This window comes from Oncorhynchus keta, chromosome 25, assembly GCF_023373465.1.
Source record: "Oncorhynchus keta strain PuntledgeMale-10-30-2019 chromosome 25, Oket_V2, whole genome shotgun sequence".
NCBI classification, from domain to species: domain Eukaryota; kingdom Metazoa; phylum Chordata; class Actinopteri; order Salmoniformes; family Salmonidae; genus Oncorhynchus; species Oncorhynchus keta.
Window position 1 is genome coordinate 15727968 of NC_068445.1, and position 16553 is coordinate 15744520.

Here is a 16553-nt window from a genome sequence, read left to right on the forward strand (position 1 = left end):
CTTGAGGCCAGTCACATTGCAGTGCTTCTTCTTGTTGCTAGCGGCTGCAATCTACAACGTTGAAAACACTTAGTTCAGGTTTTTTCTAACATCTCACTCACATACATACATACATACATACATACATGCATACATACATACATACATACATACATACATACATACATACATACATACATACATACATACATACATACATACATACATACATACATACATACATACATACATACATACATACATACATACATACATACATAGTTACAACAGGCCAAGGTAAGGAGAGTCAGACACACACACATGCAAACAACATCACTCACACTCACTTCCGGTATTGGAGTTCTTGGTTCTGTGGGACGGGCGGCTGGGGCACCAGCATCCTCCTCCTGAATCCTCCTCACAATGGCTGCAGGGGTTCTTGGGATTTGATTTGATTTGATTCGATTAGGATCTCTTTTAGTCCCCATTTGGACTAATCTTCCAAGAGTCCTTATGTGTTGCCTCCTCTGTATTTGAGCTATTACTAATGCCTTGCCGAGCTCCTCGAGAAAGAGCTGTCTCCTCTGGAGCATCCCTCTGTTCCAATCTGGGTTCAACGCCATCCAGATGACAAACGCGTTGTATGCTGAGATGTCCAATATGTTGAAGAATATCACAAGTGGCCAGCGTAGGGTTCTTCTTTTTCACCTGTAGCAAGTCACCAGCTTATCTAAATTGTCCATCCCTCCTTCTGTGGCATTGTAATCCATTATGGTTTCTGTTTTTGGATGTTCCTGGTCACAGATTCTCTCATCTCATGAGTACCACATTTTTGCATTTCTTTGGCACGTAGCACACTAGGGACGTGTCGGCCGTGAACACAAACTTAGAAGAATTGATTGGCATGTTCCGTGTATTCAACATCTGAGGTGGGAGCTCTGGCTTCTTTTTGTACTTTTCTTCGTCAGCATCGTCAGCTTCCTCTTGAGGAGCTCCTGTGAAATGTGCTTCCTATGCTTCCTATGTTTTCTCTGTTATGGCCATGTGGTTATTCCTAAGGATCTTTAGTAACATTTGATAATATAAAAAAAAGACATGTTGGCTCATTAAATCGTTACGAAGCAGAGCACAGACTAAGCCATAACAGTTTGAACTTGACCCATGGTGCAATACTTGGCTGTGTCATCACACATTTCCATGGTTAGCGCAGGCAATAGACGAGGGTACAGCCTACTGTTCTACACCATTCTCCCTATTATAATTATATGTACACTAATCTTCCAACATTAGCATGGGTTAAAAAACTGAGTTTGGCAATTTTCTGAATGAATCAAACCACCATTTTCTTTCTTTCATATGTAAAAGTCTCTCCAACCCTGTTTTTTTATGATTCACTTTCCTAAACCTAAATAATCTTCAAACTCAGAGTATATTTACATCTACTAATTGGAGCTAAAACGGAGATGAATTTGCATATATTTAGATGGCTTTCTTTCATTGATCCTTATTATTCTGCTGAACCAGTCAATATTTTATTGAGTCTGTCAACAAAAGCCTAACTAAAAGGTATACCATACACCGCATATGTTGGCCAGCAAGTGAGTGGGACTTCAGCAGCTGAATGACATGTATTTTATGCAAAGCCGTTATGCACCTTCCTAAAATAAATCTGAATACCAACTACCGTATGGGATTCTAATGATGACAGACCTATGTGGGTTTGTATTTTGAATTTTGTGGTCGCACATTGAGATTCGTGGTTGTCAGCACGATTCGCAAATGTGTCATTTCATTTTGCAAGCTTGTATCATGATTTGTGAAAGATTTAACAACGTTTGCAAACTTGCATTTTGATATTTGAATACATTCAATAAGATTTGCCAGTATAATTTATTTTCAGAATTATTACAAGTTCATTTACGAGTCTACTGTGAATCAAAATAACACTTGCAGATTTTGAATCTGTGTACACTCCGAGTTCTGTCACTGTTGATACATTACCAAGATATTCTTAAACTGTCACCAAGTTCTGTACATTTTTTGAAAGAGATTTGCAAGTCAAAATATGGTTGCGTGCTGGGGGCAGCAACTTGTACTCTTGACCAATCAGTTCCTTCTGTCAAAACCACAACCACCTAACCATTGGCTGGATTGTTCCATCAATCAAATGTCAGGAAGTAGCTACCCACGTGAGCAAGAGAGGATAAAAAAAAGTTGTTTAAAGTTTTTTTTAGCAAGAGAGGAGGTAAAATAAACAACAGAAATCTACTTGAAATCAATAGTCTATTTATTTGTATTCATACATTTTTTTGTGTGAAAAGGCATGACTGTACTTTGTTTATCATTTAGAATATAATGGTACATTTCAGACAAACTCCAGACCAGCTATTGCATTAGCTAGCTGGCCTCTGACATTCATCCTAGTTTCACCATCAACTGGCTAGCTTTATCAGGCAGCTTTAGATGCAAGGAAAACAAATATATTTGCTATTTAATTAACCATCTGATTGATGAAGTTGAGTATAAATGCCATTGAAACTGCTGGGAAAAGCTAGCTAACTCCCACCATCATCACTAAAGTGTAGCTAATGTTAGCTAAGTGTCTAAAAAATAAGACTTGTAACTGACTTTTGAACACTTGTCTAACTACTTCATTCCACTGCCTGTTTACTGATTAATTGGTGACTGAAAAAGTTGGCTAGAAAAATGCCCCTCTCAATTTCACTGCAAAAATATTAGCTAAATAAAAGTAAACTGGTAAACTTGATCAAGCTTATGAATATGTAAAACTGTTTACAAAAATTATGACACATTAAAGGTAGTTGGTGTTCTCAGTAACTTGAACCAGCACTGAAATTCGAGCAGTGAGGTTCATTTATTCCCACGTTCTGCTCGTTTTTGTTACATTTTGACCACAATTAGTTGAATGAGGCATTAGTGAAGTGCTGGAACAAAAAGCACTTCTGTGTAAAGAACCTATGGCTGTCATGACTTCAATTGACCAAATACAGTTACCATTTTATTTTGTTAATCTATGTAGATTTGTCATATGATTTCCTCGAGCCTGGTGAAGATGTATAGAATCATAATACAAGGCAGAACATTTCCCTGCATCCAAGTTGAGGCCTGCTACCACCAGGAACATGGAACACTCCATGTCAGTAAATCATGCATATTGTTTATATACTGTATATATAGCTAATACTCCACTCATATGCAGAGTGAGAAGCCCTACGCCTCATACACTTGTCTACTCCTGGAGTAACTCCTTGTCCGAGAGACTGATTAGAGAGTTTTGGGCCAATGGGAGGTCAGGGGTGAGGTCTTAGGAGTGAGAGTGAAGTTACAGACATGAGGATACAACTTGAAACCCCCTGCACCTTTTAGAATATTTAGAATATTCCAAGGACCTCCAGAGCCTTCAGATCAACTACCTGTGATCTCTCCAGAGAAGTAAGCTCCGCTGGGGGTAATATACTTGATGCACCATGTAAACATTCTTCACTATGGTTGTCCGTCTGTGTGATGACACTTATCATATTATCCAGGGCCACTGGTTGGATTTACTGTATTTACTGTCTCCCAGACCTTTATAAAAACTAACGCTTCCATCCCTCTGTTCCCAGGTGAGTCTACCGGGCCATGGAACTCTAGAGCAGAACATCAAGAAACCTGCCACCATGTTGTAAGCTATAAACAGTTCCTTGAGGAAGGATGCAACTATCATGGCTTCAAATTTGGGGGATGACCACCAAATGCATTGAAGTTTTGTATAAACTACTCGTTCATTTTTTTATAGGTTACAAAACAATGACTGTTTCTTAGCCTGTTCTCATTTTTACGAACTACTACGGTAACCTAAACATCTGACAACATGCAGACTTTATCCATCAAGACAACACTTAGAGCGTATAATTCAAAAAGGTTTAAGTCTCATATCCAGGTTGCTAAAAATGTTTTATGTATAAAGGACATCACACAGGTGTGCCAACTGAAATATATATCCCAGACAAGACTTAAGAATAGTCCTTCTGTGGCTCAGTTGGTAGAGCATGGTGCTTGTAACGCCAGGGTAGTGGGTTCGATTCCCGGGACCACCCATACGTAGAATGTATGCACACATGACTGTAAGTCGCTTTGGATAAAAGCGTCAGCTAAATGGCATATATTATTATATATTATTACAAATAGGCTGCGTTTAGATAGGAGGCCAAAGTAAGGTTGTTTTTGCTGTAAATGGTCTTCTGATCAATCAGATGTGAAAAGATCTGATGTGATTGGTCAAAAGACCAATTAGTGGAAAAAAGGTCAGAATTGGGCTGCCTGTCTAAACACAGCCAGGGACAAGTAAATATAAGTCAGTTCTTGTATTTGCAGCATTTACCATGAATTTGAGTGGTTACATACAGTACATGTTAAATGGCTATGAGATAGAGATAAGGAGACTCTTGCTGTAATCAAAGGGAAAGAACCACTGAAGGCCCCAGTATTCAGGCAGGCAGCTTGTAGCAGATGTGTTACAGCATACAGTGGCCTGATAGGGAGATGACAAAAAATACATTATGTACATTTCACCACCAAAGCCATGTTAGCATTTACTGCACGTTGCTGAACGATCAAACCATTTTGTTAGTGTCACTGATATAAACTGGCAATTCAAATACAGTTCTTAAACATTGACTGTGATACCTCTAGGGTCCTTTGGTGGTCTGGCAGCATGCTCCTTTCTAGTAATCTTACTCGCTCTCCACCTGAAATACAACAAAAACCTGAACAACAATAATACTAGTCAGTCAGTAACTTGGCTAACAAGGCTAATTAAACACTCAGGTAAATGTGCACATCAGCCAAATGATACCCAACCAGCCTAATAGTCTATTTGCAGTGAAATTTGGAGGGGCATTTTTCTTGACAACTTTTTCAGTCACCAATTAATCAATAAACAGTGGAACGAAGTAGTTTCACAAGTTTTCAAAAGTCAGTAAGAATTCTTTAAAATAAGTTCAAATATGTCTATATTTTTGTCTAGAAACCTATCTAACATGAGCTACACAGCAGTGATGATGGTGAGAGTTAGCGAGCTAGTCCATGACATTTATAACCAACTTCATCAATCAGGTGGTTAACTAACTAGCAAATATGTGACTGATCGGCCCAAATCGGTGTTATGTAGCAAAAAAAAAAACTATTTTTATTTTTTACATTGGATAAAATAGAGACTCAGAGCTACAACATGGTATATCACACACTCCATTTTTGAGGAACAATGAGAAAGTAATTCTGCTTTGAAAGTTGATAAACTTGTAAACTCACTTTTGAGAAAATGGTCTTTTAATGTTTTGGCACCTACTGGAGAGCTCTCCTTTGTCTACACCCATTCAGCATTGTTCACGCCCTCTTAAGCCAGCCCCACCCATCTCTTTAAGGATTCACATGTGAGATAATGTGCTAAACAGTGAGTAGTGTAGTAAAGATTAAGACTAAAAGTGTTAGTAGCCTACAATAAGGAGCAATTCCAGGTAAACAGAAAGTGTCCAGATAAAAATATTTAATAAATATTAGATGACGCTTACTGAGACACATTTGTCTCAATTGATGGATCATGTGAAAGAAATGCTATAAACCCCCAGCCACATCCAGATGTGGAAAGGTACTAACCAGCTGTGGGATGTTAACCCCTGTCACAGTGCTGTCCTTCACAGCACCAGCAATCTAAGACAAATTGTTCACTCTGGTCTTTCTGAAGCGCTGCTTGATGAGGCTGAAGCACCAGTCGGGAGCAAACTTGGTGTGGCCTGTGATCAGGAAGTGAAGGTTGAGACACAAGAGGCTACACTGCAGACCAATCTGAAACTCATCTCTTGGCATGTTCAGCCCACTCATTATCTTAGCCAATCATGACTAGCAGGAAGGTTCCTGACTTTTTCTTTGGCTAAACCAAATAGGCTCGTAAATGAACAGCTTCATTCGTATTTACAGATGGCATAAAAGTTTGTTATTAAAGCACATGAAAGTTTACCTGTTCGAGAAGGCATTTCTGCCAAAAAGCGCATTTAGATTTTTTTTTAAATGCAGACGTTCAAACGGGCTCTCCTGTGTTGTTGTGACTTTCGACATACGGCCAGTTTCCTGAATCGGGTCACATATATTTGTTTCCCCCTCACATCTAAAGCTGCCTGATAAAGCTAGCTAGTTGATAGTAAAGCTAGGATGAATGTCAGAGGCCAGTTAGCTAACGCAATAGCGGCTGTCAATGCACTGACTGGTCTGGAGTTCGTCTGAAATGTACCATTATGTTTCACATGATGAGCAAACTACTGTCATGACTTTTCACACACAAAAAAATCGATGAATACAGATAAGAGACAATTACTTTCAAGGACATTGTTTTCTTTTCATTTACCTCATCCTATCTTGCTCATGTGGGGAGCTACTTCCTGAGATTTGATTCAAGGAACAATCCAGTTAATGGTTCGACGGTTGTGGTTTTGGGGAACTGATTGTTCAGGAGTAAAATGTCCTGCCCACAGAGCGCAAATCAGATTTTTACTTGGAAATCTCTTTCTACAAACATACACAACTTTGTACAAGCTTACAAATCTCTTTTTAAGTTGACAACAGTGACAGAACTCCGAGTGTGTGTAGATTTAAAAACGGCAAGTGTATTTTTTATTCACAGCAGAATCATTCATACTTGTAAATGGATTTGTAATCATTCTTAAAAAATTAATTCAAATGTCAAGTTAGATGTTACATTTTTCTTACATCATGATACAGTCGTACTTGCAACCACAGATCTCAACCTGCCACCACAAAATTCAAAATACAAACTCAAGTAGGTCTGTCATCGTTATAATCCCATAATACTGAAAAGTGCGTAGAAAAGGCGTGAGTAAGAACGGCATAATTCCCCACGTCGGAATCGGGTCCATAGAGAGGAGTAGCTGTAACTCATACCCAAGTAAGGTTGCTGAATTTGCCTATTCTGGTATTTGTGGGCAGAGCAAAATTGGACAAAAAATATAAATAATCTGAAATATAAAAAATGTCATTGCCAAGTTGGTTTGTTTGCAAACATCTGTCCTAGGCAATCACATCACCCTTGTTTATGACTAACTCACACATATGAGACACATGGCAGCAAACTCCCTTCATGCGTCCAATCACAAGGGCTTAATGAGGCTGCAGGTTCTACTGAGGTCTGGACACAGCACATTGGCCCTTTGATCTCACTTGAAAGGAGTTAATTGATCTCTGTGTTACAGGCACTTTGTGTTGTAGACCTACTCTCCCAGGAGGGAAAAAAAGACTGACTGGTCATCTCACATATGGAGAAATATGAGAGAGAGATCACATCACACCCAGCTACATCCTTGCTCAATTACAATAATGTGGCTCACACGGCCCAGATGCCGTGGCAGAGAAGTGAGGAGAGCTGTGGGGGTCGAGGATAGGCCCTGCTCTCCTCTGTGAGATCACTCATTGCACCACAGCACTCACTGCACTTGGCCAAGATGGTTTTGATATCCCTCTCCCCCTGAGTCCTTTTGGGGCTTGTTAAGGTAGAGGTGCAGGGAGGACCACACGTTCAAGCTCCCCTCTAAAAGGCTCAGTTCCACTACCTGACGACACTCACAAAACAACAAAGAGACTAGAGGCCTCAAGGTCGACTTCAACCAGTCCTAAAGTACCAGTTAGTGCAATAAACTACAGTGTCAAAGTGTGGCTGCAGGTAAAGCAGAAAACATTTATAGATAATATCTGTGTTGTTAACCTAACATAGTAGTTCATAGAACACGTGTAAAGCTACAGTATGATAAAAAAAACTAAGCTAAACTTCTTGTTTATTCATATCTAGCCTTAGGGGACAAGATAGTACAGGTACAAAAGTGTACCTTTGGAAAATAAATATTAAAAAACATTTTTAGGGTACCATAACAGTGACAATGCTCTTTGTTCCTTTAAAGTGGCAAAAATGTACCTATAAAAAGTTTTGGGGTGTTGTCTTAACACTGTTGCGTAATAAAGCCTTATTTGCATATTTTCCCAGGGAGCCTTTCAGGTGAATTTTAGAGTAACCAGTACCACCCATGACTTTGTTTGCTAGTGACAGAGAGATGGTTGTTGCATTTAATAGCTCTCAGTCCTGTATCCTTCACCAAGTGAGTGTCTGCGTGAATGTTTGATCATTGATATGAAATGCTTTATCACAATTCATTACATACTGTATATCATAAGGCTGTATTTTGACAGCCTAGTTTTACCCCAACACAATGGCCTGAAACCTCTGGCTTGCAGGATACATTATGCTGGCTTGCAAAGTGATATGTAATTCCTGTTGGAATCCAGCCAGAGTTAGGATATCCAAAAATGTAAACTTTTAATCACAGTCAACCAGTGGTGGAAAAAGCTACTAATTGTCAACCTTGATTAAAAGTAAAGATACGTTAATAGAAAATGACTCAAGTAAAAGTGAAAGTCACTGAGTAAAATACTACTTGAGTAAAATCCTAAAAGTATTTGGTTTTAAATATACTTAAGTGTCAAAAGTAAAAGTATAAATTATTTCAAATTCCATATATTACGACAACCATTTTATTTTTATTTCTGCATAGCCAGGGGTGCGCTTCAACATTCAGACATCATTTACAAATGAAGAATGTGTTTAGTGAGTCCGCCAGATCAGAGGCAGTTTGGGATGACCAGGGATGTTATCTTGATAAGTGTGTGAATTAGACCATTTTCCTGTCATGCTAAGCATTCAAAATGGGTTTCAGAGTAAAAAGTACATACTTTTCTAAAGGAAAGTAAAAGTTTTCAAAAATATAAATAGTAAAGTAAAGATACCCCTAAAGACTACTTAAGTAGTACTTTCAAGTATTTTTAATTAAGTGCTTTAGACCAGTGCAAACAACCTGCATTTAGAATGATTGCCAATGTAGGGAAAATGTATAATCCATCTAAACGGGAACAACCACCTCAGTAAAGGGTGCAATAAATCCAACTACTAACAGATTGGATTAGTTTAGAAATATGTTATTTATCTTTGTGTGGCATAAGATCAATCAACCAATCAATGTGCAGGCAAAAACACACATATTGAAACAAACAATTCTAAAAATCAACCTGCAATAGAGCATGGTGGGAAATATACAGTGCCTTGCAAAGTATTCACCCCCCTTGGCGTTTTTCCTGTTTTGTTGCATTACAACCTGTAATTTCAATATATTTTTATTTGGATTTCATGTAATGGACATACATAAAATAGTCCGAATTGGAGAAGTGAAAAAAAAGACTGAAAAGAGGTGCGTGCGTATGTATTCTTTGCTATGAAGCCCCTAAATAAGATCTGGTGCAACCAATTACCTTCAGAAGTCACATAATTAGTTAAATAAAGTCCACCTGTGTGCAATCTAAGTGTCACATGATCTCAGTATATATACACTTGTTCTGAAAGGCCCCAGAGTCTGTAACACCGCTAAGCAAGGTGCACCACCAAGCAAGCGGAACCATGAAGACCAAGGAGTTCGACAAACAGGTCAGGGACAAAGTTGTGGAGAAGTACAGATCAAGATTGGGGTATAAAAAAAGACGGAACTTTGAACATCCCACAGAGCACCATTAAATCCATTATTAACAATGGAAAGAATATAGCACCACAACAAACCTGCTAAAAGAGGGCCGCCAACCAAAACTCATGGAACAGTCAAGGAGGGCATTAATCAGAGAGGCAACAAAGAGACCAAAGATAACCCTGAAGGAGTTGCAAAGCTCCACAGCGGAGATTGGAGTATGTGTCCATAGGACCACTTTAAGCCGTACACTCCACAGACTTGGGCTTTACAGAAGAGTGGACAGAGAAAAAGCCATTGCTTAAGGAAAGAAATAAGCACCAAAAGGCGTGTGGGAGACTCCTCAAACATATGGAAGAAGGTACTCTGGTCAGATGAGACAATAATTTAGCTTTTTGGTCATCAAGAAAAATGCTATATCTGGCGCAAACTCAACACCTCCCATCACCTGGAGAACACCATCCCCACAGTGAAGCATGGTGGTGGCAGCATCGTGATGTGGGGATGTTTATCATCGGCAGGGACTGAGAAACTGGTCAGAATTGAAGGAATGATGGGTGGCACTAAATACAGGGAAATTCTTGAGGGAAACCTGTTTCAGTCTTCCCAAGATTTGAGGCTGAGACGTAGGTTCACCTTCCAGCAGGACAATAACCCTAAGCATACTGCTAAAGCAACACTTGAGTGGTTTAAGGGAAAGCATTTAAATGTCTTGGAATGGCCTAGTCAAAGCCCAGACCTCAATCCAATTGAGAATCTGTGGTACGACTTTGATTGCTGTACACCAGCGGAAAACATCCGCCTTGAAGGAGTTGGAGCAGTTTGCCTTGAAGAATGGGCAACAATCCCAGTGGCTAGATGTGCCAAGCTTATAAAAACAGACTTGCAGCTGTAATTTATGCAAAAGGTGACTCCCCAAAGTATTGACTTTGGGGGGTGAATAGTTATGCATGCTTTTTCTTTCAAGTTTTCATTTTTTTGTCTTATTTCTTGTTTGTTTCACAATAAAAAATATTTATAATTGTCAAATTGGTAGGCATGTTGTGTAAACCGAATGAAACACCCCCCCCTCCAAAAATATATATATTTTCATTCCAGGTTGTAAATAGGAAAAATGCCAAGGGGGGTGAATACTTTCACAAGCCACTTTAAAAATGGGTGTGGTTTTTAAGAGCGCGTGATGATTGTACCTTTATATTATTGGGTACATAAATGTACCATTGTACTATATTATCCGCACCTATACCCTAAAAGGTACCGAACAGTACCATGTGAGATTTTATGTGTACCCCTGAAGGAACCCCTGTGTATTTTGATCTTTTTGTACACCTGGGAACAATACTGTACCCTAACCGTACTCTTTTGTCTGTGAGTGTAGGATGGGTGTGTTGGGTGTTTGTGTGTGCCGTTGCTATAATCAGATTTGTGGTGTTTTGGTGGAAGTTGTGTGTATGCCGTTGCTACATGTCCCTCCAGTGGGATGGACATATTCTCTGCAGCACATCAAATATAAAAACAGCTCTGGGATTAATGGCTCCCTATGCTTCTGTTCACATTGGAGGTGGAGTTTACCAATGGGCTGCTGTATCACAGGAGACCTGAATGCCTAGCCACCTGCCTGCCTGCACTGGTTCTATAGGGCTGATCGCCCCTGACAAGCCTCACACCGTCACTCTCTTGACTTCCCTCTCCCTGGTCACCGCAGCACAGGGGAAGCAGGCTTGTCAGAGGTAGAGCGAGAGGCTAAGCCAGTCTTAACACAGCCCCTCAAACCACCTCATAAATACAGACTTCCTTTTCCAATTTCCAACTGGCAGATCCTCCTCTGTCTACTAGCTTACACACTATTCCGTGCCAAAGTCTTGGGTGTGAGGTTAAAAATGACTATGGTGCATCTGGCCTGACTCTCAGAGGGCGGAGCTTTGCAGTGCTGATCCAGAGTTTAGTTTAATCAGTCAAATCTCACATGTATTGTAGCTGAAAAGAAGATATCACCATGACAACTGTGGTATATAGCAGTGACAGGCATAGCAGGGGAGTTACAAAGAGATGCCTTGAAATAGCTCCACAATATATGCTTAAATGTGCTTAAATACACAACAACCCAAAACCTCTCCACTAAAGACACATGTGCAAGCCTCTACCCTTTTAATTACAGCATGAGTTTACACAAAACAGGGACAAAATGAAGGCCTATTCCTTTTTGATTTTACAGTGTGGTTTCTGCATATCATTATTATTTTTCAATATGATAAAGTGGAGCCGAGCGAAAAGTAAAACCATATGATGCAGCTTTTTTAAAGGGCGCTGGGCATGGCTTTTGAAGGAGCTGTGGTTCTGATGGAGGGCCCATTCTGAGGCAATCTGCTGGGCTAGGCCAGCCACACTCCCAAGCTCACCAGCAATACGCCGCCACAAAATTGCCCAAGTGACATGGGCAACCACAGTCTAAGGGTACAAATTCAGCAGGAAATATCACATATGACCTGCTGTGTTTCTATTCTGGTCTGCATGGATCTATGTTACAATTATTACCTTTCCATCCATGAACAATTAGAGAACAATCGGCTTCTTTTAAAGGTGTCAAGAAAAAAGTCCACAGTCACGTGTCCACAGTCATGTTGTTTGCCAAAATCTGGGTTTTAACCTGATGGATCAGGTTAAAATGGGTTTAATGCTGACCAGGGTATGATACAACAGATACCGTGGCAGGCTTATAGCAAACCTTTATAAGGGAGCACATACCCTTATCATTACCGCTGCTCCATTGTCACATAACAGTGCTCATCCTGCCTTCTCCCAAACTGTATAGAGAGCTTCTCAAACTGTGAAGAGAGCAATGTGGTGGCATTACCCCCTGCTTACTTCTGGAGTAAAACATATGAGTGTACATGAAGGGTAGTTGTGTGTAGTTCATTGGGGAGGTGCGTGAAGGTTCTGTCTCGGGCTGTCAGTGTACTTTAGGGCTTCACTGATGTAGGGTGATGGGTGTCACCTTCATGAACAACAACAACCACAAGATGTAACAACGGTTCTCAGCAGAGTGTTCCTGAGTCACCTCTATTGGTCAGGTTCAAACCGCCGAACAGGAGACAGACAGCCACAACACAGAGGATTGTCATCTGTTGCACACACCGCTAAACACCTGGGAATACTCAAATCCATTAGGAGTTTAGGTAGAAATTATATTAACACTGCTTACACAGAAATCATAAATTCATAAAGGTAACAAGCAAGTCTAATTAAAGAAGCAAGTCATTAGATTCATGTAATTTCAGAAACTAATTAAATCTGCAGAGATTAGCAAATAGATTCTGATATCTCAATTTCTACAGAATGACACATTTCAGTAGTTGTTAAATTACATTAATGTAAAGAGACAGAACATGTTATGGGCTCTGAAGTGGTAGCTCTGATGTCATGAAGCTTTGCTCATTCTTACTGCAAAGTGCTCATGATGAACTGACTCTGTGATGGATGTGTGTGCTTGCTGAAACAAGTGTTCCTCATACACCTTCAAGGAGAACTGACTACTTGACTGAATCTGTCTGTCTGTCAGTGGGAGCAGAGCACAGCAGTGAGGCAGCCGCCCATGTATTCTCTGAAGTCTCAGTCACCGCTACACAGCCTCAAACCTACATGTTACTCTGAGACATGAGATTCAGTGGTCATGAGATTTAAAAGGTGTTTATTCATTCTTATACATTACATAACTGAATAATATAATAATATACTCAATAACAATAGATTTAAAACAATTCAACAATCATATCAATTTAACATGTGTATAGCCTATTTGATTGAACTAAACTTAGTGTTTCCCAGGACCCCTTAGGGTAAAAACCAAAACGTGCTGGGAAACACTAACACTACACAACTCATTAAAATGATCAAAGCTTGATGATTAGTTGATTATTTGAATCAGCTGTGTAGTCCTACGGTAAAAACCAAGACGTGCACCCCTTGGGGTCCCCTGGACAGAGTTTTGGGAAACCCTGTACTAACTCAACATGAAAAGGTATCAACGTATTTGGAGATGTGCTACAGAATTAAAAATACATTTGCTGATAGCTTTGCAACATATGAGGTCGTTTGGTTACTGTGGATCTTATCACGCAAGCAATAAGTGAGCACAAACAATTAAATGAGCGTTAAGCGGAGTTTGTACAGTATTGTTATGATAACAAATACAAACATTTGACCATAACTCTGAAACATACAGAGCTATGGAGAGATTACAAATGCACATTTAACAACATTTAGAATAGTTACCTCCAATATTATGATACTTGGAATTGTATGTTACTAACTTCACATCCTGTTTGTGAGATTTCTGTTCGCCGTTAATTTGAGATAGATTAGAAACCTGTTGACTTCTGATATGAGGGACCACTGTGAATGTGGACTCTAAACTGGACATCAGAGCCATCATTCCAGTAAGTGCTTCGTTGTTGTGGAATGAGAGACCATTCGTGAAGGTGCTGTAGTCTTTTTCTCTGTCCCTGTTCCTCTAGAGCGTTCCTCACTCAAAGGCTCTCTCAGTACTGGCTCTGGGTGGGCCTGAGAGGCAGGGAAGTGCCGATGCTGTGCTCCGTGCTGAAGTTGTACTCATACTGCCACAGGATAGAAGTAGAAAGGGATTTAAAATACAGTATATCCTGTACAAACGGTTTGTGTATGAAATACACTTCTTCACCAACAGCATTGAGGTTTGTACAAGTAGCTCTTTCAGTAGCAGATCATTATGCCTTCAAGAAAGAAAGAAGAAAGCTGAAAGGAGAAATGTGTGCAAATACTGTCCCCTTGTGGAATGAATTGAGAATGTATAATACGTTTCTAAAATCACAGTGCTTATGAATTTTCTTCCCACCATCCATCTCCCAGATACATGCATCTAATGCACAGTTCTTCTTGGCTTTCTCAATTGATAAAATAATATATCCTTTGGTCACAAACAAATATAAAAAATACATTGCAATGAAGGAGAGCAATTCAAATCAGTTTAGAATATATTTGGAGAAAAAAACCCTCCAGTAATCAATTGTGATGTTGTGGTCAAAATATATTTCAAGTCATTGTTGAAAGAGTAGTACCATGTATCAACTTTTACTATTGCAATTTTACTAAAAAAAGCAAGCACATACCAACTCATCACTTCAATACACTCTGATCTGCAATACTGAACCACTGCACTAGGTGATGCTGCAAGATCATCAAATGCGTTTTTATATCTATACTCAAAGATCCCAAATAAGCACAATGGATTTATTGGGGATCTCCAACCAACACCCCTCTGTCTTTCAGGAAACTATAAGTTACGAGTCACACGCCACAAGACGGTTAGTTATAATGAAATTCAGCCACGACACCTGGCAAAATAAATAAACAAATATATGTAAGTGTGAGCCTGTGTGTGGATGATGGATGGGGGAATGGGGTGTTATCAGGGAGAGCATGTATCACTGTCTGCCACTTTTACACGCGGGCTGACAGGACAGTGACACACAAGAACATGGGCGGCAATCACCCAGATGAGCAGAGCTTCATATCCTGTCCCTGCTCCACTGCTAAAAATATGTGACATGTTGTCTTCATTAATTCCACCTCTATTTGGAGCTCTCCCTCTCTTTTCTCTCCTCTCTCTTCTCTCCTTCTCTCTCTGTCTCTTACACACTACATGCACCCAGTCACACACACAGTTTACTGCTGAAACACACACACGTCCATAGGTGCAAATGAAAATGTCTGTCAGATTCAAACACACATATGAAAAGACATCCACACTAACAGACACACTCTCACAAGCTAACTCTGAAAATCATTAGCCAGCCGCCAAAAACAAACATTTTCTAGCAGTGCAAAGTACATAAAGACGTCAGCTCAAATCGCTTACTAATTAACACTTAAAAAGATACAAATTAGATATGCGTGGATAAAAGCAATTATAATCTCCACAAGTTTTGCGAATCATTTGGGAAATGAAAAGAATGCCTAATTGCTGGAACCAACATCATTTGAGAAGTATGGCTTAAGTGATGCCTGTTAGGAAACATTCTTTTCTGTAACACTGTATATGATTACAACAGTTTTCCTCAATTACATGTGCACATGTCAAATACCACCTCTCTTTTATGTATGTCTTTTAAAAAATGTATCAGTCAGTTAGAATGTCCTTTACAGTAATAATCTTTCTTCGCCCTGAAGAGAGAAAATGAACTCTGACAGTGACCTCTGCTGGACAACTGAACACCACTCACCATGAACAAGAACGGCCTGTTTGTGTGACTGCATATTTTAAAGGCTGCACTAAATACTGCACTATTTATTCATAGTGTTATTGGATTTGATACACTGAAAAAAAAGATCTAGTGCATATTACAAATACTGCTTAGCTTTTGATAACTGTAAATATCTGTACATATATGAGCAGGTGTTACTATGTAGTAACTAGGGGTAACTCAGTAACTCAGTAACTCAGTGACTACATATTTTGGCTTCAACCTTCAAACTAGAACAGAAAACCAGTATCTACATTTTAGAGCCTAAAATTCAATTATTTTTATTTTTTATTTTTTACAAAAAAAGAAGCACTCCAAAAGCCCTGAATATATATTTGACATGTATAATATCAAACTAAAATACGATATTCATTTCCCATCTCTAGAGATATTGTAGTGGGATAATAATGCGAGAGGAGAGAAGTAAAAATAACACAATGGTGAGGGATGTTTCCTCTTGGAAACTAATTATCAAGCTAAGCTGTGACTTCATCCCCATCAGCCTGGCCCCACCATTAATCTTGTGCTGTCGTCCACTTCACTAAATCCTGCGTGTTACACTATCTCACATTTACTTCATCAGTTCCAGCTACCGCTGCGGTAATTAATGATTCCTAGCGCTCTTCCCTTCCCCTCCACGGCTCAGCTCGCCATGTGTCCTGCTGCTAATCACACTAACTGAGAGGAGAGGAGAGCTAGCCTACGGGACGAGCTGCCAGGCTGT

General features: G+C 39.6%; 1 protein-coding gene across 2 annotated transcripts in view; it reads right to left on the minus strand.

The window, feature by feature from the left end:
• Nucleotides 1–13222: 13222 nt before the first annotated feature.
• LOC118358281 (multivesicular body subunit 12B-like) overlaps nucleotides 13223–16553 on the minus strand; it is a 39595-nt gene continuing 36264 nt past the window's right edge. For both annotated transcript variants that reach the window (XM_035735907.2, XM_035735905.2), the window contains exon 10: nucleotides 13223–14164. In XM_035735907.2, the coding sequence (XP_035591800.1) occupies nucleotides 14090–14164 (75 nt within the window). In that variant the 3' untranslated portion in view covers nucleotides 13223–14089. The remainder of the gene's footprint in view (nucleotides 14165–16553) is intronic.